Genomic DNA, 24303 nt, shown 5'->3' with positions numbered 1-24303 from the left:
GGTAAGAGCTATTGCTTAAGTTCAAAATTAAACTAGTAACTATCTAAAGCATCTTGAATTCCTGGCATTGTGTGTTGATTTACTTTATTTCATGTGTGGTAATTCATAAACATGTCTTTGTAGCTTTTTTCATCTAATTACGATTATAAGTGAAGTATAAGGATAGAACTTTTTTATGATGGTACAAATAATGAGTGGTTCTTTTAGGTCATGGGTTCCATTGATAACCTTTTCATTATATATATATATATATATATATAATTCTCTGTATTTTATGTATTTAAAAACATTGGTCTGTAAAAACATGGTTTCAGCAGACTGCCAAAAGCTCCTATGATACAACCCCCTCCCCACAAAAAAAAACCCCAACACTTAAGAACCCCTGTTTTATATGGTTTAATCCATTACAAAGAAAATAGTTTGCTATGACTGATTTCTGAAGGGTCTAGATCAGGGTTTTTTGTTTTGAATTTTTTTTAATGTGTCCTATATTCAGTTTGTAGTCTGGTAAAGTCTTGTATACACAACATTTTTAAATGTACAAAATTAAAATACATAGAATTACAAAGGAAATGAATTATGTTGAAATAAAGGTGATTTTTTTCCCACATTCTATTTTACAGAGTCCCTGAAACGTATTCATATATATATATATATATATATATATATAATTTCAGGCCTGTGGACCACAGGTTAAAAAATCTGGGGTCTGTAATTTGTAAAGTGAGTTTTACTTGTTCTTTAGGCACATTCCAATTTTTATTTGTTTATTTATTTTTATTGTAGTGAGCTTATTTTTAGAACTCATTACTTTATGAATCGTATTACGAGAGAAAAATCAGAGTAAAAGGGAAAAGCCATGGGAGAGTTAAAAAAAAAAAAAAAAAGCCAGAAAAAAAAGAAGTAAACATAGCATGTGTTGATTTACATTCAGTCTCCTTAGTTCTTTCTCTGCTTGAAGATGACATTTTCTGTCCAAAGATTTATTGGGATTGCTTTGGATCACTGAACCAGTGAGAAAAACTAAGCCTTTCATAGTGGATCATAACACATTCTTGCTGTTGTATACAATGTATTCCTGGTTCTGCTTATTCCACTTAGTGTCTGTTCATGTAAATCTTTCCAGGCCTTTCTAAAATCAACTTACTTATCATTTTTTATAAAATATTCCATTACCTTCACGTACCACAACTTGTTTAGCCATTCCCCAATTGATAGGATCCACTCCTTTTCCAATTCTTTGCTACCATAAAAAGAGATACTAACAAACATTTTTGCACATGTGGATCTTTTTTCCTTTTTTATGATTTCCTTGCATACAGACCCACTAATAGCACTGCTGGATCAAAAGGTATGCAAGTTTTATAGCTCTTTGGGCAGAGTTCCAAATTGCTTTCCAGAATGACTGGATCATTTCTTCTTCTTCTTCTTTTTTTTTTTGCTGAGGCAATTGGGGTTAAGTGACTTGCCCAGGGTCACACAGCTAGGAAGTGTTAAATGTCTAAGACCAGATTTGAACTCCGGTCCTCCTGACTTCAGGGCTGGTGCTCTATCTGCTGGGTCACCTAGCTGCCCTGGTTGGATCATTTCACAATTCCACTAACAATGCATTAGTATTTCAGTTTTCCCACATTCCCTCCAACATTTATCATTATCTTTTCTTGTCATCTTAGCCAATCTGAGAGGTGTAAGGTGATAATTCACAGGTGTTTTAATTTGCATTTCTCTAATCAATAGTTATTTAGAACATTTTTTCACATAACTATAAGTGGCTTTAATTTCTTCATCTGAAAATTGTCTGTTCATATCTTTTGACCATTTATCAGTTTGGGATTGTAATGTTCCGGCTAGCTTTCTGGAGGTCCTCAAATGGGTCTTGGTTTCAATGGAGGAATGCAGGAGGCAGGAGAGCCACCAGGACGGTGGTCAAGTCTTCTCTGTTCTGGCTGAGTTTGTCCCCATTTTATATACTCAATTACAATTAAATCAATTCATCATACTGAATATAAGCCAATTATTATATCACTAGGGAACCTTTATTTGTTGTAAGATTACATCAATCATACTGAACTAGAAAATTATTAATTACCATTCTAAATTAGATAACCATTGTCTTATCAATTCCACTGAGTTAATACCTTGTAAGAATCCTTGTTTCAAGTACATTTCTCCAGAGTTCTGGCCCATTACAGAGAATGACTTGTATTCTTATAAATTTGACACAATTCTTCATATATTTTAGAATGAGATTTTTGTCAGAAATATTGTCTATAAAGATTTTTTTCCCAGCTTTGTACTTCCCATTTGATCTTGTTTCTGTTGGTTTTGTTTGTGCTGAAACTTTTTAATTTAATATAGTTAAAGTTGTCTATTTTGTCTCTTATAATATTCTCTAGTTCTTCTTTGGTCATAAATTTCTCCCTTCCCCAAAAATCTGATAGGTAAATTATCCCTTATTTTCTGAATTTGTTTATGGTATTTTCCTTTATATTCAAATCATGTATCCATTTTAACCTTATTTTGGCATAGAGTGTGAGATGTAGATTTATTCTGAGTTTCTGACATACTATTTTGCAGTTTTCCCAACAATTTTTGTCAAATATTGAATTCTTATTCCAGAGGCTGAAATTTGGGGACTTTTTGCATACTAGATTGCTATGGCCCCTGATTATTGTGTTCTGTGTATCTAATCAATTCCACTGATCCATACTCTATTAGCCAATTCCAAATGGTTTTCATTACTGCTATTTTATAATATAGTTTTAGGTTTGGTACTGCAAAGTCATCATCCTTTGTATTTTTTTTTTCATTAATTCCCTTGATATTTTTGACCTTTTGTTCTTCCACATGAATTTTGTTGTTATTTTTTTTTTGGCAGTTTGATTGGTATGGCACTGAAAAAGTAGAGTCATTTAGGCAGAATTATCATTTTTAAATTAGCTCAGCCTAGCCATGAACAACTGATATTTTTTCAGTTATTCAGATCTGATTTTATTTGTGTGAGAAATGTTTTGTAATTGTGTTCATATAGTTCTTGAGTTTGTCTTGGCAACTAAATCCCATTATTCTACAGTAATTTTAAATGGAGTTTCTCTTTCTCTCTTACTGATGGGCTTTGTCAGTAATATATAGAAATGCTTGATGATTTAAAGTGTGGCTAGTATCCTGCAACTTTGATAAAGCTGTGAGTTATTTCCAGTAGATTTTTGGATGATTTTCTAGGATTCTCTAAGTATATGAGCATATCATCAGCAAAGAATGATAGTTTTATTTCCTCATTGCCTGTTCTAATTCCTTTAATTTCTTTTTCTTTTCTTATTGATAAATCCAACATTTCTAGTACAATGTTGAATAATAGTGGTGATAATGGGCATCCTTGTTTCATCTCAATTAATTCCAATATTATGTAAACCATTTGCAAAAATAAGTAAAGAAGGAGTACTGCAAAATTCCTTCTATGATACAAATATGGCACTGTTACAAACCAGTAAAGGCCAAAAGTAAAGAAAGGAAGGAAAAGTACATCTTAATAAAGGGTACCATAAACAATGAGGTAGTAAAAAAATAATAAATGTGTATGCACCATATGGTAGACAAACACTTAGAGAAGATTTTAAGCCAGTTATAGAAAGAAATAGACAATAAAACTATTTTAATGAGGGACCTCAACCTTCTACTCTCAGAATCAGAAAAATCTAACCACAAAATAAAAAAGAAATTAAAGAGGTTAATACAATCCTAGAGAAATTAGACACTTTAGACCTCTGGAGAAAACTGAATAGAGGCATAAAGAAATACACCTTTTTCTCAGCAGTATGTGGCACCTACATAAAAACTGACCAGGAGCCAGGGTCTCAGTTGCTGATCTGCTGTGATTAAGACTCTCTCAACCGGCTTTCCCTGACCTACCTGAACACTCTTCATCCTAGTGAGACTGACCTTTCTGGAAGTGTTTTCATTCTATCTTGAGCTGAAGAGTTTTCATTCCAACAGACTGTTCAGAGGCTTAGTTTCACTTGGTTTTCGAGGGAAACTGGGAGAGTTCAAGCAACTTCCTGGGTTCACTCTGCCATCTTGGCTCCACCTATACTGATCCACATTCCATTCTTAAATTGAATTTTCCTTTTACTGAGTTACTCTTTCAGTTAGCCCTTTTCCAGGGGTATTGAAGAATCACCAAAATCAAATAGTTTTGGATCTGTCCTTGATTTGAAAAAGTTATTCAAATTATATTTCTCTACTATTTGCTTCTGTCTTAATTTATTTTGACAAAAACATTATATAAGATTAATAATTTTTATACTGCGTCTCAGCTTACTTATTTACATTAGGCTGCTCATATTTTAAATCCATTGGAATTGGTATTTGTTCAATCCGACCTGGCACAAGTATTTTCAGGATCTGAATATATTCACTAAAGTATAGGCTTATTAGGTACTAACCAAATCTTGAGTAAATTTTAGTCTCATTTTAAAACAATCTAACCACCATTCAATACATATAATCCTTTGATAGAGTTTAATAGAATTTTCCTTATGTTATTCATAAAAGGACTAGATCATAGAATTAGAACATTACCTTCCATTTCCTTGTAAAAGGAAAAGAAAAGAAACATAATTAGATAAAGCACAAACAGAAAACATAATTAACAATCAACCATGAATATTAATGACATTTATGTGTATAATAGAAAATGATATCAAATTGGATTAGAAAGCAAAATCTAATAATATGTTCTTTGTAAGAAATGTACTCAAAAATAGAGACACAAATAATGATGAAGGATTGGGAAAGAATCTTTTAAGCCTCAAGAGAATCTGGAAAAATCAGTTTAGCAATCTTGACAAAGTGACTATAAAAACAGACATGATAAAAAGTTAAGAAAATTAGATTTAAATTACCATATATGAGAAATATCAATACTATACACATAAAATCCCCCAAATGATAGAGCACTCAAAGAATATAGCTGAATTATGGTGAAATAATAACAAAATAGCATTGTTAGTTTAGTGTGTTTGCTTGAGACATAGATCTAACTAAAATACAAACAAGAAAAATGTTAAAAGGATTTTAATAAATTTTAAGAGTTAAATATAAGAGCTAGTACTTTTAATCTTTGCAAATTACTGTACAATTATCTGATTTTAACCTCAAAACGATCTTAAGAAGATAATTTATGTTATTCCCATTTTATAGATAAGAACTCTGAGACATATAGATTATATAACTTGCTCAGGTTACATATCTAGGAACTATTTAAAGCAGAATTTGAATTCATATTCCTAACTCTAAGTATACCCTAATAAAGTCAAGAATAGAAGTAAAGAACCTATATGTACAATAATATTTATAGCAGTACTTTTTGTTGCAGCAAGAAAATATCCATCAGTTGGTAAATGGCTAAATAAATTGTGGTATTAAAACATAAGAAATGGGAAATATCACCCATTTTTAAGAAATCTATGAAGAACTGATTCTGAATGAATTCAACAAAACCAGAACTATTTACTACATTAAATGAGGAAAACTTTTAAAAAATTTGAAACTTTGACTAAAATAAAGGGCCAATATCTTTCATTTCCTGATAGAGGGATGATGGAATATAGATCTGGATGCATTCTCAGATATAGCAGTATCTTTATTTTGTTTTGATAGACTAGATCATATTTATAATTTTGTCACAATGAAAGGCTTATTATTTAGGGGTGATGGTTGGTGGTCAGTGACATTTAAAAAGTTTTTAAAATAGAATCCATATTAAGTGATGACATGGTATTCTGGAAAGAGCAATCAATATATGCTGTCTTTTACCCCTCTCTTATATTTTGAAACATCTATGCTTTTCATTTTTAAGTGCCTAACAAAAATAATTAATTTTATTAAATAGATATATCAAGATACGTACAGAGTAAATAGAAAGTAACCTTAGAAGAGAAAGGAACTAGCAGCTGGAGGGATCTTGTGGGGTAGGAAGCATTAGAGCTGAATCTTTAAGGAATTCAAATTCTGAGAGTTTGAACTGGGGAAAGTGGCTAATAAGCAGTTGTTCAGGTGAGAAGCATGTGACCTTAAACTAAGATGGTATCTGTGAATAGAAACAGGATATATATAGAGGGGATGTTTTGGAGAAGGTAACAAGATTTGGCATTACATCAAAGTTGTTGTTAAGTGAGGAGTGAGAGGTCATGTATGACACTGAGATTATGAACTTGTGATTACATGATACCAGGAACAAAAGATATTTTAGGCCTTTTGTCTAAATTGTATTTAGTTCTTTAAAATAAGTGCTTTTAAGAAAACAAATACCTGTGTGACTACTTTATTACTGAATGAGAATGTATCTAAGCTTGCTAAGAGTGGATAAAATTTTCTTCTTGGACCCTCTTCCTTTTTGTCCTTTTCTCTTATGATTTCATTGCTCCCCTAAGTTCAGTTATTATTTTTATCATAAAATCCTCTAATTTTTATATCCAACTCAAATGTTTTTCTCGAACTCCAGTTCCATATTGCCAGTTTTCTGCTAATGTCTTGTTGACACTATTTCTTCATAGAACTTCTTAATCTTTTGTCTGAGAACTTTTTATTTTTAAAAGTTTTTTAATGACTGCATTTCTATGTAATCCACTTCTTATTTAAGCCCATATACATAATGTTACTCTGATTCATAAGCTTCACCATACCACTAAAAAGGTTCATGACACAAAAAAAGTTAAGAAGCCTCACAAGCTATATCCCACACTCTTCATAGCTGTTACCTAGTTACCTCATCATCTTTTGCTTGAATTATTGCATAAGCTTTCGGTTAGTTTTCTAATTTTCTGTATCTCTTCCTTCCAGGGTATCCTATGATAAAATTAATTTTCATAAAGTATCTTTTTTACTATGTCAGTGCTTTGACTAAGAAGCTTCAGTGGTTTCTTATTTCCTTTTAAATAAAATTCAAACTCCTTTTTGCATTTAAATCCCTTCACAATTTGGAGTCTGTTTGTATTTACAGCTCTTCACAGTTTGACTTCAACCTGTATTTCCAGATTAATTTCACATTAGTTGCCTCTTGTTACATATATAATTTTTAGCTAAACTAATCTTTTTCTCATATACCAAAGTCCATATGCCATCTTCATATTTTGTTTTGCACAGATTCTTTACCATGCTTAGATTTCTCACCTCTTCATCTCTGACCTTTTGGAATTCCTACCCCTTCTCAAGGCTTATTTTAGATGTCACCTCTTAAAGAAGTTCTTTCCTGATTTTACTAGTTATCCCCCCATATATTTTTTATGCTCTGCTGTGTGTGTGTGTGAATGTGACACACAATGTCAATTTCTCCAGGAGTTTCCTTTTACTTTTTGTATTCCTATCATCATCTAGCATATTGTCTTGCTCTTTATAGGTACTTGGTACTTGATGAATGGAATGCTCCAAATTTAGTTTTTTTTTCTTAAAACCAGAGCTTTAGCAAGAAATTCTTGCAACTAATGATCAGGTTTTTGTTTTTGTTTTTAATTTGACTCCTTGTGTTTCTATTCAGTTCCTATTTCTCTCTTGATTCAAGTTTTGCTTCATCACCCATTAGATGTTTCTGCCTGGGTGGATCCTTTAGGTATGTCAAGTTCCACATGACTAAAATTGAATTCATTGTCTTTCCTCTTAACTTGCTAAGTTCCCTTCTCTTTCCGATTAATTCTAATTAAAGTATTGCAACTTTTGAGTGATTTATACCCTTTTTTTTTTAACCTTTTTGTCCAGTAAGTTGCCAGATTTTGTCAATGCTAGCTTTTACAGCATCCCTCATATCTGCCACCTTCTCTCTTAACAGCTACTACCCTACTTCAAGTGTTCAATACCTCTCATATAGAGCATGTCATTTCCCTTCTCAGTAAGTGTCATTGTTGCCTTTTGGATCAAGTAAAAACTCCTTAAGTTTGCTATTTAAAGTCTTGTCATGATCTGACTCTAGTCTGACTTTACATGCTTAATACATGCTACTCTCCTTGACATAACGTGATAGTCCATCAAAATTGGCCTATTTTGGTTTCTCTTACAAATGACATTGTTTTCTAATTCCTTACTTGGAATATATTTCCTCTTTACCTTTGCATTTATAGCTTCCCTTTACCTCTGAATCTATAGCTCTCCTTTCATACTTCAGCTAAAGTTACTTCCTTTGAGACCTTTCCTGGTTTTGCCCTCCCCTTAGCTGCTTCTCCCTCCCATAAAAAATTACCTGCCATTTACTTCATATTTATTTGTATCTATGTGTATTTGTATTCTCATTGTAGAATGTAGCTCTTTGTTTATGTCTTTGCATCCCCAGTTCCTTTTCACATAGTAGTTTTATAAATGCTGAATGGATTTCAGCTGTTATCTACTTAGATGTTCTTCTTTCCTCTGTCATTTGGCAGGCTTAGTTTTTTTTTTTTTTCTTCCTTTTTTCTTGTTGCAGGGGAGGGGAGGGAGAATATGTCCTAGAAATGATCCTTAGTCAGTTTGTAAACTTGGAATTTTTTTTTAATGTAGATATTTGTTAAAGCATAGCATTTTGTTAAGCATTTGTTGTTGTTTGGTCATGTTCTATTCTTTGTGACCTCATTTGGGTTTTTTTGAGCAAAGATGCTATAGTGATTTGCCGTTTCCTTTTGTAACTCATTTTATAAGATGAGGAAACTTAGGCAAACAGGGTTACTTGCTCAAGGTCACCCAGTAGTAAGTATCTGAGGTCACATTTGAAGTCATAAAGATGAGTCTTCCTGACCCCACATCAGGAACTCTTATCTACTGCACCACCTAGCGATCACATTCATACAGCATATGTCAACCTTATTGGATTCCCTTAAGTCTTAACAGAAAAGTAGTGTATATTTATATAGTATATATGTGTATATACACATATGTATATATGTACAAATATGTGCAGACATATTTGTAACCCAATTTCTGTTCCAACTAATGTTGTCTTATTATTTTTTTAATATCAAAGGATTTAACTAGGTAAAAGCAATAAAATTATAGATTTATTTTGTATTTTTTTCAGCTATTATGAAACAACATCAAAAAAAAAAAACCACAACTCAGAAGTTCTTCCCAATTGTCGTACAACCAAACTCCTCACCTGGAACGATTCTATATTTTTAAAAGAAATGATAATGTTTTTTAAAAATTTAAATTCATAAATTGATACAGTATTTGCTTGAAAAGACAAACTATTATGTTACTTACACATTATTTTATCATTCTAATTAATTTTACTTATTTCTATACATCTGAGTTTTATTTGTACCTTATTGTTTTTTAAACAAACATCCAACTTCACTTTGCTGATATGTTAGTCCAGAGGCATATACGTTCATCAAACTAAGTTTGGCAGGAAGAGAACCTACAGTTAAAATTTATTTTTACATTCTTAAAATGAGATTTCAGTAAGTCAATTGTGCAACTTACTAGTTGTATTTGATGCTGCCAAAAATTGTGGAGTCAACATATGAGAGCACTAGTTAAACTTTTAAACTCACTTTTCTTCTAGATAAAGAGAATGAAATATTGTTGCCATAGTATAGTATCTTTTTTTTATCAGAAAAAATGATTTTCTCTTTAGAAGATTAATAAGAGTTATTACTATATTTTGCAGAATCCTTTTACACATAAACTGGAGTAAAAAAGGAATAAACCGAAAGACCTGCAGTAGAATTTTTAAGCATATCAAAGATCTTAAAAATGTATTTGAGATCAAAAATAGAAAGCATAGCAGATTTTAGTTTTTAAATAGTTTGGTAAACTTGACATTTACTTTTAAAGAAAGTAATCATCTTAGGTGTGTGTGTGTGTGTGTGTGTGTGTGTGTGTGTGTGTGTGTGTGTGTGTGTGTGTGTGTGCATGCGTTTTGTACTCTATATAGAATGAAACATAAATTATTTCTAAAAACAAATCGATATAGTTGAGAAGGCCACATTTCTTGGATAATGGGAGGCAAGGGAAAGACAGACTTTAAGCTGCGTGTATGCCCATGACTGGGTTCCTATTTGACCTGAGTCTGTCTTGATGCAGCAGCACAGGACAGCGAGGAGATGGTTACATTTCGCCGTGAACGCAGCACATTTAGGCGTCAGGCAGTTCGGCGCAGGCACAATGCAGGGAGTAACCCTACCCCTCCTACATTGCTCTTCGGATCACCCCTCAGGTACAGTATTAAAGTTCCACCATATTCAGCATGCATATAGCAGTTTTTAAAAACCTTTTCTTTTTTCTTCCTTCCTCACTCTCAATTCCAAGAAATCATTTGAATAACTTCTATTCTTCCTTCTAATCCCTCCTTTCTGTCTCTTTTGGTTCTCCTTGCATGTGATGGTGAGCTTGTTGAAATGCGCATGTCTGTGTTGCACCATTTCCCACTCCCCATATTCAGAAAAGTCATTTTTTTTTTTATTTACAGAAAAAAATTTAGCAGTCACATCAGTATAAAAAGCAACTTTCAGCCAGATGTTTTGTTAGTTATATTAGTATTTCTCTTACTAGTTTAATGTTTTTGTATGGTTAAAAAAAGAATGAAAAAAAAATGTACTTATGGAGATTGAGAGATCTGAGCACTATCTTGACTGCTAAGTACAAGTGATAAGACTTTTTTTTTTTTAACCTTTACAACTAATTTTTTCTTATTTGAAGAATGAGTGGGGTGGACTAGATAACCTCTCAGGCCCCTCCTAGCCTTAAATTCTATAGCAAAAGAAGCATTAGTTTTGACATTTCTTTCTCTTTATGATTTTGTGGAAAGAAATATGGGAGTAAGGAGTTCCCAATTCCTTGTTCCTGATTATGTAAATGATTTAAGCAATTGGCAGTTTAAGCTCCTAAACAAATATACCAGGTAAAAAGAATCAGCTCACACTATTAGAAAATTTATATGAAATTTTATTTCACTATTTTATTCATAAATTATCTTCATCAGATTTGAACCCAGTAGTATTTTGGTATAAAATTAATGTATGTATGATAAATAATGATTACTTGAAACTTATATTTGTATATAAATCTATCTAATTTCTTAACACTTAACATACATTGATGAAAATATATGTTGGTCTGAGTATTATAAAGCAAGGGAGCATGTACTGATTTCTCAGATGAGAAATGTTTTTCCTATTGAACTTCCATTATAATAATAATAATATCCCATGTAAATATTTTAGTTTATTCTCATTTTCATGTAGTGGTATTCATTTATATTCTAAACTTAACTAAAAATTTGTTATTAAAACAACAAATGGAAGAGTATTTAAAGACTTGGACTCCACATAGTTCTAGAGAGAGAGGGAAGGAGAGAGAGACCAGAGAGAGAGAGAAAGAGAGGAAGAGAGAGGGAGAGAGAGAGTGTGTGTGTGTATTCTAGCTTTATTTGTAATTCAGGTGTATTTTAAAATTTTCTTAAATTTTAATTTTACTATTATTATAAGAAGAATTTCTTCTTTTCCAGCTCCATCTCTTAAATAATTGGGTAAAGTCACAGTGTTGAACAAATGATTTGCTGTTCAGATTAAATGAATAATTAAGAAAAAGACTCTAATAAAAATAATTAGTTTAAGAAAATAAGTTTTTTTTGTTTTTTTTGATGTTGTTTTTTTTTTTTTTTTTTGGTGTATGTGCCTTTCATCCTTCTTTTCTTTTCTATTGTATTTCTCTCTTCCATTAACTTACTCTGCCTTTATTTAAAAAGAAAAAAAAAGACCAAGAAACATTTTTTTGTTCTTTTTTTCTGATAGATTTTTAGGCAGTATTACTATACTCTGAAATAGCTTGGCATTTTAACCAACTTTATCTCTTTGTTTCTTGACACACTTGTTTCTCCCTTAATCATTCCTTGAGACAACTTTTTTACCCATTCACTCAGTAAGATGCCACTTAATATCTTTTTGTTTATTAATTGTTTTTTCCTAGACATCTATCTCTTGTGATTTGCTGCTAGTGGGCCTGGTAGATGCACAGTTATTAAAACAACTTAGAGCTGTTAATTTAAATTGTTTGATAAAGTACATCCTAATGTTGCTCTCTAGTTGAATACCCTAATAAAACTTATAAAATTTATTTTAGACTACATTTGCAGGTTTTTGAATATGATCATACTATTACAAGATGGTAATGTGAGATTATATGGTATGTGGGATTTATATGTAAAATATAAAAAAGAATTACAGATTTCCTTCCTCAGAGTAAATGTATAAGGCAACAATTCTATTGTTAGCCACATAATTAATACAAGTATTATAGTAGGTTTACGAGCCTTCCAATCAAAGTTAGCTTCTCACTAAAAATTCTACCTATAAGTTAGCATAACCATGTAAAATTTAAAGTTTTTTTTATTTTGTTAAGAAGAAACTGAAAAAAAATAATATTTAATAATACTTTTATTTTTTAATAGTTTTCAGCTGATATAGTTTAGTGCAAGTTGCTTCAAATTATATGTTGAGATTGTTCTATGCACCAAATCAATTATTTTAGCAAGAGAATTTGCACATAATATGTAATACATGTTACAAATACATTTTAATATCTTTCTATATTCTTGGTGGTTTTTTTTTTTAAATCAGGCTTATAAATAGAAGGGTTTTTTAGCCTCTTAATTTTTACCAAAGTGTAACTAAAACCTACTAGTCTTTTCTTTTTTTTTCTCTTTTGAGGCTGGGGTTAAGTGACTTGCCCAGGGTCACACAGCTAGGAAGTGTTAAGTATCTGAGATCAGATTTGAACTTGGGTCCTCCTGAATTCAGGGCTGGTGCTCTATCCACTGTGCTACCTAGCTGCCCCCTACTAGTCTTTTCCATGGTACCTGTTATCAAAGAGAGTTAAAAATCAAGCATAGTAATCTTAGGAAATATAGTAGTAAGATTGAGGATGATAATTAGTTTTTACTTAATTTTAAAATCTACTTATATCTAGTTTGTGTTCATACTGAACATGTAGATCTGAGCCACTAGTATGATTGGTTTGAGGAAATTAATTTCTTTTATTAAAATAAATAATGGGATTCTGTTTATGTGTGGGAAGATTTCAGCAATTACATATTTGTTTTTTTAAAGCTTGATACATCTAAAGATCTATAATTAAATTCAACAGCTACATATATTAAGTACCTTCTGTATTCAAGGCACAGTAGTAGACACTGGAAGTACATTTACGAAAAACAGTCTGTGTTCTCAATGAGCTTACCATCTATTGGGAGTGAGATGGGGACAGATTTAAATATATCTAAATAAATCCAATACAAAATAGAATATGATAGGGTTGTGGCAAGGTTATAGTAATGAGTTCAGAAATCTTTCATGTAGACATAAGACAAATATTTTTGAGTACCTGGCATATGTAAGACAAATTTTTTGTTAATGTGTATAAAAAAATAAAATATGAGAACTGGTTCCCATATCTGACTTCAGTGATGTCTTTAAAAAATGATAATAGTTGGCAATATATATTAAGTTTCAAATGTAGAAATAAATGTGTGGTTTAAAAAGAGGAAAAGATTAAGAATTTTGATCTATAGTGTTAATTGATAAAGCTTTAAATGTCTCTGGGGCTGTTGAAAACTGACAATGTTTAAACTTCATCTCTTCCTTTATTGTTTTTTATTTTTTTGTCAGTGTTTTTTCTCATTTTAGAGGTTCTTGCATAAGATTGGATATTGCTGATTTGATCATTAATAACTATGGCTTATTTAATAGTGAACTAAATTAAAGGCTGTTAGAGAAATATTTCCCAGAACTTTTCTGTGAAAATTTTTCTTAGCACTTTTTTTTTCTTTCTGGAAACATTCTGAAAATATGAATTGATGGCGCTGCCTAACTTTTCATATAAAAATTCAAATGTTCACTGATTTAGAGCTAACATTTTTTCCTTAGTTGTGAATTTAATTTTTATATGATTGTGACTCAGTAGGAAAAACTGTGGGGTTTAAAGTAAAAGGACTTAGGTTTGAATACTTACTCTGCTCGTAGCATTTATATGATCTTAAAGCAAGTTACTTAACCTGTCCATGCTTCGGGTTTTTTTATCTGTAAAATAAAGAAGCTAGACTAGATGAGCTCTGAGGTGCCCACCAGCTATTAGTCTATGATCCTGTGCTATTGAAACATTCTTTTCTTCTTGTAATTATAATACTAAGTGTATTTATAACATTATGAATCTGAAATTATGGCACAATCCTAAATTTCTGTTTAGAATTTATACTTTACTTTAAAAATTACATATAATAGAATGTTAAATATTTCCATTTTAAATAACTACTTTTGTGCCTTGATAGCCTTTTCATTTTTGTTTTTTTAATGGATGAAATTATTTGGTTTGCTTCTGTCCATAATTTTTGATTCTGAAAGGTCACACCACTGTTAGCAATTAAATGTTTTGCCTCGATTTTTTTTCTACTTTAGGATTAATTTCTTTTTTTTTTTCTTTTTAAGCAAATCAAGAGATTTTGTTTTTTTTGTTGTTTTTTTTTTCAATGAAGAGGAACAGATCAGTTTGTTTTATGTATCTGCTTTGTAGAATATGTCTTTCTGAGATTACATTATGTATCTATTTAAACTGTAGTTTACCTTTAGCGGTTACATACATTAATGAGAAAGTTTGTTTTTCTATAAGTGCTCATATATCCACAGGCTAAAAGGTGTTTATCATGATTGGCAGTTCAATTTTTGTTGTTTTTGCAAATTTGCCTTTTTTGACACATTGTCCTGTGTGCATGCTTGTGCTTAATTTTGCATGTTTAAAGAAACCAAATAATTCTTGATTTTCTAATGGTTCTAAAAGAAGGGAGCTGAAAAACAGATGTTCCAGAATGTGTTTGTTGCTGTAACTTCGATAGAGAACTATATCAGGTATATTCTGCCCAGTCTTTTATTTATGCACTTGTTTCATTTTTATGTCACATTTTCTGACCTTAGAACATTTTTTAAAAAGCTTTAAAATATCTATATATTGGAGAAAAAAGCATTATTTATTAAATAGAGTTGGATTAAATGAATGAGGCTTTATAAAGTTTCATTTCTTCTCCCCTTGCAGCTTTTGAAAAATGGTTATTCAAATTATTTAAGGATGTATGATATTATTGGTATGGATAGTATTATTAGTTCAGCTCTCACCTTCCTCAAACTCAAAATTTATTCTGTCGGAAAAATTCATTACCTTGCACTCAACTTATGCTCCATTCTCTTTGAACTTAGTTAGTCTGGTCCTGGGATAACATATGTATGGGCTGTTAACTGGGTCCATTAATTTGCATACTCCAGTTAATTAATCTTTCCTTTAGTATAATGCAAAAGTGAGTTGTACAGTATATAAAATAATATGTAATGCACATCCAACTTAGCAGGCATCCATTAATTTCAAACTTTGGTAAAGATACTATACTTTGAACTAAGAATATTAAGATTGATACCCTAAAAACATCTCTCAAGGAGGTTACAGTCTAATGGTTAGGAGAATCAGGACCTCATTAATGGTAAAGGGTTTGGTTCTCCTCAGGGCTGCCTGGAACTCCCTGGGAGAGAAGATGCTCTGCCTTGTGATGATGAGCTTTTGGAACTTAATGTTGAAGGCTGGGTTTTAAACCTCAATGCCTACAGTGGTAAGCCTGGCTTTGTGGAAATTTGTCAGCTCCTTGCCTGCATGCTTCTCAATGACAGTCGTCAAGCCTGTGGGTGGCCATGTAAAATGAGATCCCTATGGTGCTTGACAGCAATGGCCAGCTTGTTAAACATCCATCTTTGTCAGTAACTACCCAGTCTACACTCATGATAAAGGCTACCACTCCTTTGTTATTGCATGGCTGCATTTACAATGTTGTCAATCATGAGGATGGCAATTAACTTCTCATATATCAGCTTGTAGACCATTAGTCATTCTTTTTGGTCATAGAGCTGTAGTATGTGTTTTCATGCAGAATATATGTTTCAAATGCCCTATGACATATAGGAAACATAACACATCTAGGATCATGCTGTAGCCAGCCTTTTAGATATTGAAAAATAATATATTCACTTTTGAGTCATTTTAAAACAAAAATTGCTGCTGATACTATGCAAAAGCTATGTAGTCCTTTGGTTATAATTGTCTTCCAAATTTGCTTCCTTTTTTAGTTTTTCTGAAATAAAAAACAAAACAAAACATATGTTAGACTATACTCTAGACTAGGGAAAAAAGAAAAAGATTTTCAAAATGAAAAATAGACAGTATGCTGTTAAGTAAAAAAAAATGATAAATTGTGGTGTTCAGATTGGCCTTCAATATGAATATTTTAGGCATTTAGTATTTGAATCAGAGATTGATAAGAATCTTACAAATAAGATTTCTTATCCTAAATTTTCTTTTGCCACCATCTCAGTTTATATTTTGTTTTATCTTTAAGGTTTTCTGATATTTGCCTGTTTTTTATTAGTCTAAAGGTTTTTTCCCGTTTAGTTCAATGAGAATTCCATAACTTCAAAGCAACCTGGGTTTATAATGAATTTGAGTACCTGGTATTTATATTGACCACTCGTATGACATATTTTGATATTGGACATCCATGAACTTGTATGGGAAAAAAAAATGACATCTTTTGTTTTACTGCCCTTTGATTTCTTTGTAATCCTATGTATTTTTATTTCATGCATTTAAAAATATTCTTCTAAGTGGTTCATAGATTTCATTGTACTTCTGAAGAATTCCATGATATAAAAAAAAAGTTAAGAACTCCTGTTCCGGAAACTGATCATGAGCTCTGATGTAAGAGGTCTGTCCTCAAAATTATTGGTTCTTTTTTTCCTCTAGAGACATTGAAAGGACTTCTTGTCCTTTTCTATTTTCTTTCTTAAAAGCCTATTTAGAATACACTGTCGAACATAAAAAACTGTAGTTAATGAAAACAAACTCCTTAATTTAACAAATAGTTGATGTTTTTTGTAAAATACTGTGATATAAATACTGTGAACCACATATAGAAGAGCATGCAGTGAAGAAGCAAAAGTCTTCGGAAGCTGTAACTTTTTAGGCCAAGTTATATTAGAGATACTGATTTACATTTATTTCAGCAGTAAAATCTGCATATTTTATAAAGGCTTTTCTCTTATGCTATGCTTTATAATAGATTTATCCTTTTGAAATGTTTTCTGTGTTGCTTCATTTCTGGCTGTTGTTTTCTCTTATTCTTCCCTATAATGTCTCCCCAATCCATGTTTTTTCGTAGCCTTCAAGATGGTCAGCAAGGCCAGCAGTCCACAGTCCAGGTCAAAGTCCAGTCCTGTCCCCCTTCCCAGGCTGCAGTGCTCAGTGCTAGTGCCTCCTTGCTGGTGAGAAATGGGAGTGTCCACTTAGAAGCATCACATGACAATGCATCTGCTGTAGGCGTTAGCAGTTTGCATCATGAACTTGGTATGCAGGCCTTATGTAACCTTGGTGACATGGAAGTTTTAATGCAGCAGATAATGGGTAATGATGAATTGAAATTCACTTTCCACATAGCTTCATTTCTGAATCCTATATAGGTATACTTTTAACAAGATTTGGGTTAAACATGAAGAAGAAAAATATAACTCCTGCTTTTCTTCTCATTTTCTCTCCACTCTTGTCCCACACTTTTTTCTCTAGCATGTTCAAAACACTGAAAAAAAAAGTTTTCTGATGTTAATGTTTTATGCTTTCTCATAAATAGTTTTATTCTTAGCTACATAAATATCTTGGACAAGAATGCTGAATTGCTCTCTTGAGTGTTTAATAGTTCTGTTTCTTGTGGGAAAGAGGCATTTCCTGAGATAGTTTATATTTTGAAGTAAATGTTAAATCATCTGTAGGGTTCATTTCAAGCTTGATTGTTATGCTCTTGAGATAATCATAGTTGCATTTTAATACCAAATACCTTTCTTTGCAACTATAATAATTTTCTGTTAGTGGATTTATCTATGGCCTCTAAATCAGTAATCATTTAAGACCATAAGATCATAGATTTGGAACTGGAAGTTACTTTAAAAGATATCTAGTCTAACTGTCTCACTTTACAAATGTGGATATGAGGGCTTGGAAAGGTTTAATGACTTGTCTAAAAGTCGCATATGAAGTAATAATACAGAATTTGTACTCCAGATTTAAACATTCTTTCTACTACATGCTGTTCTACTGCAACTTGTGGATCCAAAGACAAATTTTTTGTAAAAGCTCCTGTGCCCTTAAAGAGTTTATATTTATATTTATATTATATTAGTATTACTTTACAGATAAGTAGTAATAATGGTAACTGACACATGCAACACTTGTGAGTTTGGAGAAAGATCTTACAAACATCTTCAATTTTAACTTTATATTAAGTCTTAGAAGTCAGTCAGTAAACATTAATTAAATACTTACTTGGTGTCCTGTACTGTGCTAAGTGCCTGACTTAAGAAAAAAGACAAAAGACAGTCTCTGCCCTCAAAGAGCTTATAATCCAATGGGGGAGACAACATATAAACGTGTGTATAAAAAGCAGACTGCATGCAAGATAAGTAGGAAAAAACTAATATAGAGAAGGCACAGGGATTGGAAGAGGTTGGGGAATGTGGCCTATAAAAGATGAGATTTTCTTTGGAAGTTAAAATAAGCAAGCGAATTCAGTAGTTGGTGCAGAGGAGGGAGAATGTTGCAGGAGTTGAGAGATGGAGTGTTTTGTTTGTGGGACAGATAGGAGGCCAGTATCACTGGATCAGAGAGTACGTGGTGGGGAATAAGGTGTAAGGAGAGATTTGAGGGGGGTAGGGTTTGAATGGCTTTGAATGCCACACAGAGCATTTTGTGTTTGTTCCTGAAAGCAGCTGCTGAAGTTTGTTGAGAAAGGTGAGTAACAGGGCCAGACCTGCATTTTAGGAAAATTGTTTTGGTGAATGGATGGGAGTGGGTGCAGATTCACCAGCAGACTGTTGCATTAATCCAGGCATGAGGTGCTGAGGGCCTGTATTAGACATACCTCTTCTGGTGTGTCAGAGGAAACAAAGGGGCATATCTGAGGTGTGTTGGAAAGGTGTTGTCAATAGGCCTTGGCAACAGATTGAGTGGTAGGTGGGGGTGAGAGATAAGGACAAGTCCAGGATAACTTCTAGGTTATAAGCCTGAGAGAGTAGAAGGATGGTGTGCTCTCTACAGTAATAGGAAAGGTAGGGTGCAGGATTTAGGGGGAAAGATTAATTCATTTTGGGGCATAATGTTAAGATGCCTGCTGTATATCTAGTTAGAAATGTCTGAAAAAAAAATGAAAGATTGTAGGTCAGCAACAAGGTTGATTAGAGAATCATGCATAGGGAAGGAAGTGAAATCTGTGGCAATGGATGAGAGCTTCAGACAGACCCCTGAGGGTTACCTAGGAGCTAGAGGCTGTGATCTTGATGAGAATCCTCCAAAAGAGATTGAGAAGGAATAGTCAGATATGTAAAAAGGCCAGGAGAGAGTGGTGTTCCCAAACCTGGACAGAAGAGAATATCAAGGAAGAGAGGGTGATAAACAGTGTCAGAAGCTGCAGAGAGGTCAGAAGTAAAGATTGAGAAAAAAGACATTTTACAGATGACGAAACTGAGCCTCAAAAGAGGTTAAGTAACTTTTGCCCATGGTCAAACAGCTAGTGTCAGTGGTAGGATTTGAATAAGATCTTCAGATTTCCAAATCTAGCCATTCACTGGACTGTGAACTATCTGGGTTTTCTAAAAATAAATTTTTATTGATATTTTTTATTTCTTATATCACTGTAGTGTCCCATGTATCCTTCCTTCTTCCCTTCCTAGAGAGCCATCTCATGTGACATTTCCTTCCTTAGAAAGGAAAAAACAAGTCAGCCCAACTGATTGATAATGTTGAAAAAGTCCCCAAACATGAGAAATATGTGCTATTTGTGGATCTCTCACCTCCATAAAGGGTTTGGTGACGTCTTCTCATATCTCTTAATTTGAATCTCACTTGATCTTTATAATTTTGTTACATCTACTTTTGATTTTGTTATTGTGTATATTTTCTTGACGCTACTTAACTTTCCTCTCAGCATCAATTCATGCAGGTCTTTCCATTCTTCTTTGAACTCATCATAAATATAATTTCTTACAACATAGTAATTTTCCATAATATTCATATGCAACAGTTTGTCTGCCCATTCCTTACTTGATGGATATCTACTCAGTTTACAATTCTTAAGTATCACAGGAAATACTGCTATAAGCTCTTTGGAGTATATGCGGACTTCCCCCCCCCCCCCCCAGGGACTTTCTTGTATGAGGTGCAATATTAGTTAGTCATTTTATTACCATAATTCCAAATTACTTTCCAAAATAATTGTGCCTTTTCAAAACTCCACCAACATTATGCGTCTATCTTTTTACAACTCTTCCAACATTCATATTTGTAGTTTTTCACCATTTTTGCCATTTTGCAGGGTGGGAGGTATTATTGTTTTGATTTGCATTTCTCTTATTAGTGATTTGGAGCATTTTTTCATGTGACTATGAATACTTTGCAGTTCTCTTGAGAACTTTGACTATTGATTTGTTGGGGAATGGCTAATTAGTGTCTTATATAATTAATTCATTATTTATATATCTTGGATATTCAGCCCTTATCAGGAATTTAATAAAAAGATATTTTCCTATTATCTCCTTTTATTTGTCTTTTGTAAATATAGATTTTTTTGATGACTGATTCCATCGCTTACTTGGTAAAATATAATCACCCATAACTACAAGATAAAAAATGTTTATCTTTGAATATTTTAATAGTTTCATCTATAATATTAAGATTAAATATCCATTTTGGATAATCTCTTTTATTGAGTTTCTCTCTCTGTTCTTTAACCAATTCCTGATGATTTTAATGATTGGTGTTTTATAAGTGTAGTTTGAGTTCTAGTAGTAGTATTCCCTCTTCATGCTTGCTTCTTTTCATCATTTTCCTTAACATTCTAGATTTTATTTTGTTTCACCAAATGAATTTTGTTATTATTTCATTATTAATTTTATTATTATGTTAAGAAGAATTATTTTCTAGATATAGCTAGAAAAGTGTTTCTATTTTTGATATTATTAGTCAAATATATAATTAGAATTTTACTGTTGGTATCATTTTCAAGTAATAGTTACTTTTAATTGCAAATGTATCTAGTAAAGTAGTAACAGTGCCTTCATTTAAAGGTAATTAACCTAAATTTCTTTACAGAAACAATTCATTATTCATAATATTGGCATGAATCTTCATTTAATGCTACCCTGTGTCATAGCTTTTGCATTATGGTTACTATAGTAGATTAATTGAAGTATAAAATTTTAATTTGATTTTGAATCCTGAACTATTTAGATTTCTCAGTGGGTATAATATTGTAGTATTAGATGGTTTACTATTATAAAGATATTTGGTGTGCCACAAGCTTTGCCTAAGAATCCTTTATTGTTTGAACATCAAAATTTTTTAAAATAAAATTTTATTTATATCTTTTGTTCTTTTTATTGCCTAAATTTCCCCTATGTTCTCTCATTTCTTTCCTCATAAGTCATTCATATAACAAAGAATTTTTTTAAGATAAAGAGGAAAGGGGTAAGAGGAACAAAACTGAATCATACATCAAAAAAAAAAAAAGTATTATCTTTCTAACACTCATGAACTCTCTCTCATTTCACCTCTTCAGAGGAAATATTTCTTCTCATATCTCTTCTTTAGGAAAAAGCTTGTTTTTTATACTTTTGCAAGATTCATTTTCATTTGTTTTGTGGTTCTTTCCATTTACTCTGTTCTAGCCATTGTGTATATTGTTTTCTTGGCTGCATTTAGTTCACTTTGTATCAGTGCATATGAGTTTATACATGCTTCTGTATTTATAATTTTCCTTATTTCTTATGGCACAGCAATACTCTATTCTATTTATTCATCCATTATCCAGTAGTGAAGATTTTGGTAAATTTTATTATTTATTTTAAACTTAAATACAAAAAGAACAAATTGTCATCTGTACAGCAGAACACAATAGAGGACTCAATATAAAAAAAATTTACATTTCAAGAAAACCTATATAATAAATACTATGCATTGTAAAGCTGCCCAGCTTTTCTTTGCTTCTTTATGTTTTCTGTTCTCTGTTATGCACTTTTTTTTTTAGTAAATAAAAGCTTTTTATTTTCAAAATATATGCAGATAGTTTTCAACATTCACCCTTGCAAAACCTTGTGTTCCAAATTTTTTCTTCCTCCTTTATCCCTACTCTCTCCCATACACAGCAAATAATCCAATATAGGTAAAACATATATTGTGTTAAACATGTGCAGTTAGTTCTTCTATGCATATTTTCACAATTATGCTGCACAAGAAAAATCAGAGCAAAAAGGCAAGCAAACAATAACAAAAAAGATGAAAATACTATGTTGTGATCCACATTCAGTCCCCACAGTCCTCTTTCTGTATATAAATGGTTCTCTCCATCACCAGTCTATTGGAATTGTCCTGAAACACCTCATTGTTGAAAAGAGCCACTTTACATCAGAATTGATCATCGTAGAATCTTATTGTTCCACTTTGTTCTACTTTCTCTTAGTTCTTCTCACTTCACTTAGCATCAGTCCCTGTAAGTCTCTCCAGGCCTCTCTGAAATCATTCCGCTCACTTTTTCTTATAGAAAAATATTATTCCATAACATTCATATACCATAACTTATTCAGCCATCCCCCAACTGATGGGCATTCAAACAGTTTTGCACATGTGGATCCTTTCCCTCCTTGAAGATCTCTTGGGGATATAAGCCCAGCAGTAACACTGCTGGATGAAAGGGTATGCACAGTTTAATAACTTTTTGAGATTAGTTCCAAATTGCTCTCCAGAATGGTTACAGCCATTCACAGTTCCAACAACAATGCATCAGTGTTCCAGTTTTCTCACATCCCCTCCAATATTCCTCATTATCTTTTCCTGTCATCTTATCCAATCTGAAGGTGTGTAGTGGTATCTCAGAGTTGTCTTAAATTGTATTTATCTGATCAACAGTGATTTAGAGAATTTTTTTCATAAGACTACAAATGGTTTTAATTTCTTCATCTGAAAATTGTTCATATTCTTTGACCATTTAGGGGACCATGGTATGTGTGTACTATGACTTATTAAAGATGACAAGGGAACCCCAGTTTCATACCAGAAACTGGTAGAAAAACTCAGTTTCCTATCATAATTTTTACTTGTGTTTTATTAAATGCTTGACTATTTCAAAAGATTTTATTAATGGTGACCTCACTGGAGAGGCATGGGGATAACAATTGTCCTTTAGGATTTTGTAGCACAAATTACATTTAAATTAGTGTGCTTTTGCCTGGCAGAATAGGGATTATGGTTTCTTTCTATGTTTTGTTGATTTAAAAAAATACTAGTTGGGCAATTTTCACATTATTTAGGGTATATTTAAGTGGACACCCTTTCTTAAATTGAAAGAAACTAACATTCTGAAGAATGTATTCTTTTAGTTGAAACATCTACTTTCTTTATAAAAATCCTTAAGTTATAGCTTTGTGGAGCTACTATGTATGTCTTTGTATTTCTAGTATTTGTTCCTTATATTTAGAGAATCTTAGATTCAGAAGAGGCCTCAGAGGTTATCTAAGCCAAGACATTATTGATGAATAAATTCTCTCCTAATGAAAGATGATCAAGTCTTTATCCCTTTGCTTCTTTAAATCTCTTGCCTAGCTTTTAAAAAACTTGTTTTGCATTCCTCTACTTCTCTTCCTATGTAAAATAATAACTGCTCATTATTATTCATCATTCTTATTCAAGATTTTACCAGTGTATTTTTATTCAACATTTATTCCTTTGGTCTCCATCTTTCTTCATCTTGTGAAGTTAGTCAATTATTTGCTAACTAGGGCACTATGGGGAGGTTTTGGACTCCTTGGGAGTTATTATATCAGTTAAACTTCCATTAAAATTATTATTGATGTCAGTGTAATTTTTGTTGTTCATTATGATAGTTTTATGCTATTCTTTCAACTAGTTTTCCAATTTTACTAATTCCAGTGTTTGCTCTTATGATTTGATCACTTGATAACAGTAGAGACAGATTCAGGAATGAGACTCACATGAAAAATTAGTCATTTCCTGTCAATTTAAATTTTATTTTTTGAAGTGTTATGTGTTTGCTGTGTTCAATACTTCTCTTTTTCTTTTGTACTATTTATAGCTTGCTTTTCTTTTTAAATGTATAACAAACTCAAAATCTGTTTTCAAATCATCCTAAAACTGGGTACTGGGTGCTGTTCTGTCAGATGGCACCCAACCTTGTGCACAGTTCTGGCACAGGGGTCT

General features: G+C 32.1%; 1 protein-coding gene across 6 annotated transcripts in view; it reads left to right on the top strand.

Moving 5' to 3' along the window:
- Positions 1-24303, top strand: part of PCNX1 (pecanex 1) — a 228766-nt gene that overhangs the window by 103303 nt on the left and 101160 nt on the right. For 2 of the 6 annotated variants that reach the window (XM_074290130.1, XM_074290127.1), the window contains exons 7-8: positions 10048-10180; positions 17210-17451. The exons of 2 other annotated variants lie outside the window; for them this stretch is intronic. In XM_074290130.1, coding sequence (XP_074146231.1) covers positions 10048-10180; positions 17210-17451 — 375 coding nt within the window. The remainder of the gene's footprint in view (positions 1-10047; positions 10181-17209; positions 17452-24303) is intronic. 2 more of the 6 variants (XM_074290129.1, XM_074290131.1) reach the window with 2 other exon arrangements.

The sequence above is a fragment of the Sminthopsis crassicaudata genome, chromosome 2 (assembly GCF_048593235.1).
Source record: "Sminthopsis crassicaudata isolate SCR6 chromosome 2, ASM4859323v1, whole genome shotgun sequence".
NCBI classification, from domain to species: Eukaryota; Metazoa; Chordata; class Mammalia; order Dasyuromorphia; family Dasyuridae; genus Sminthopsis; species Sminthopsis crassicaudata.
The sequence above is the reverse complement of the archived record's forward strand: the minus strand, read 5'-3'. Positions and strand labels throughout refer to the sequence as shown.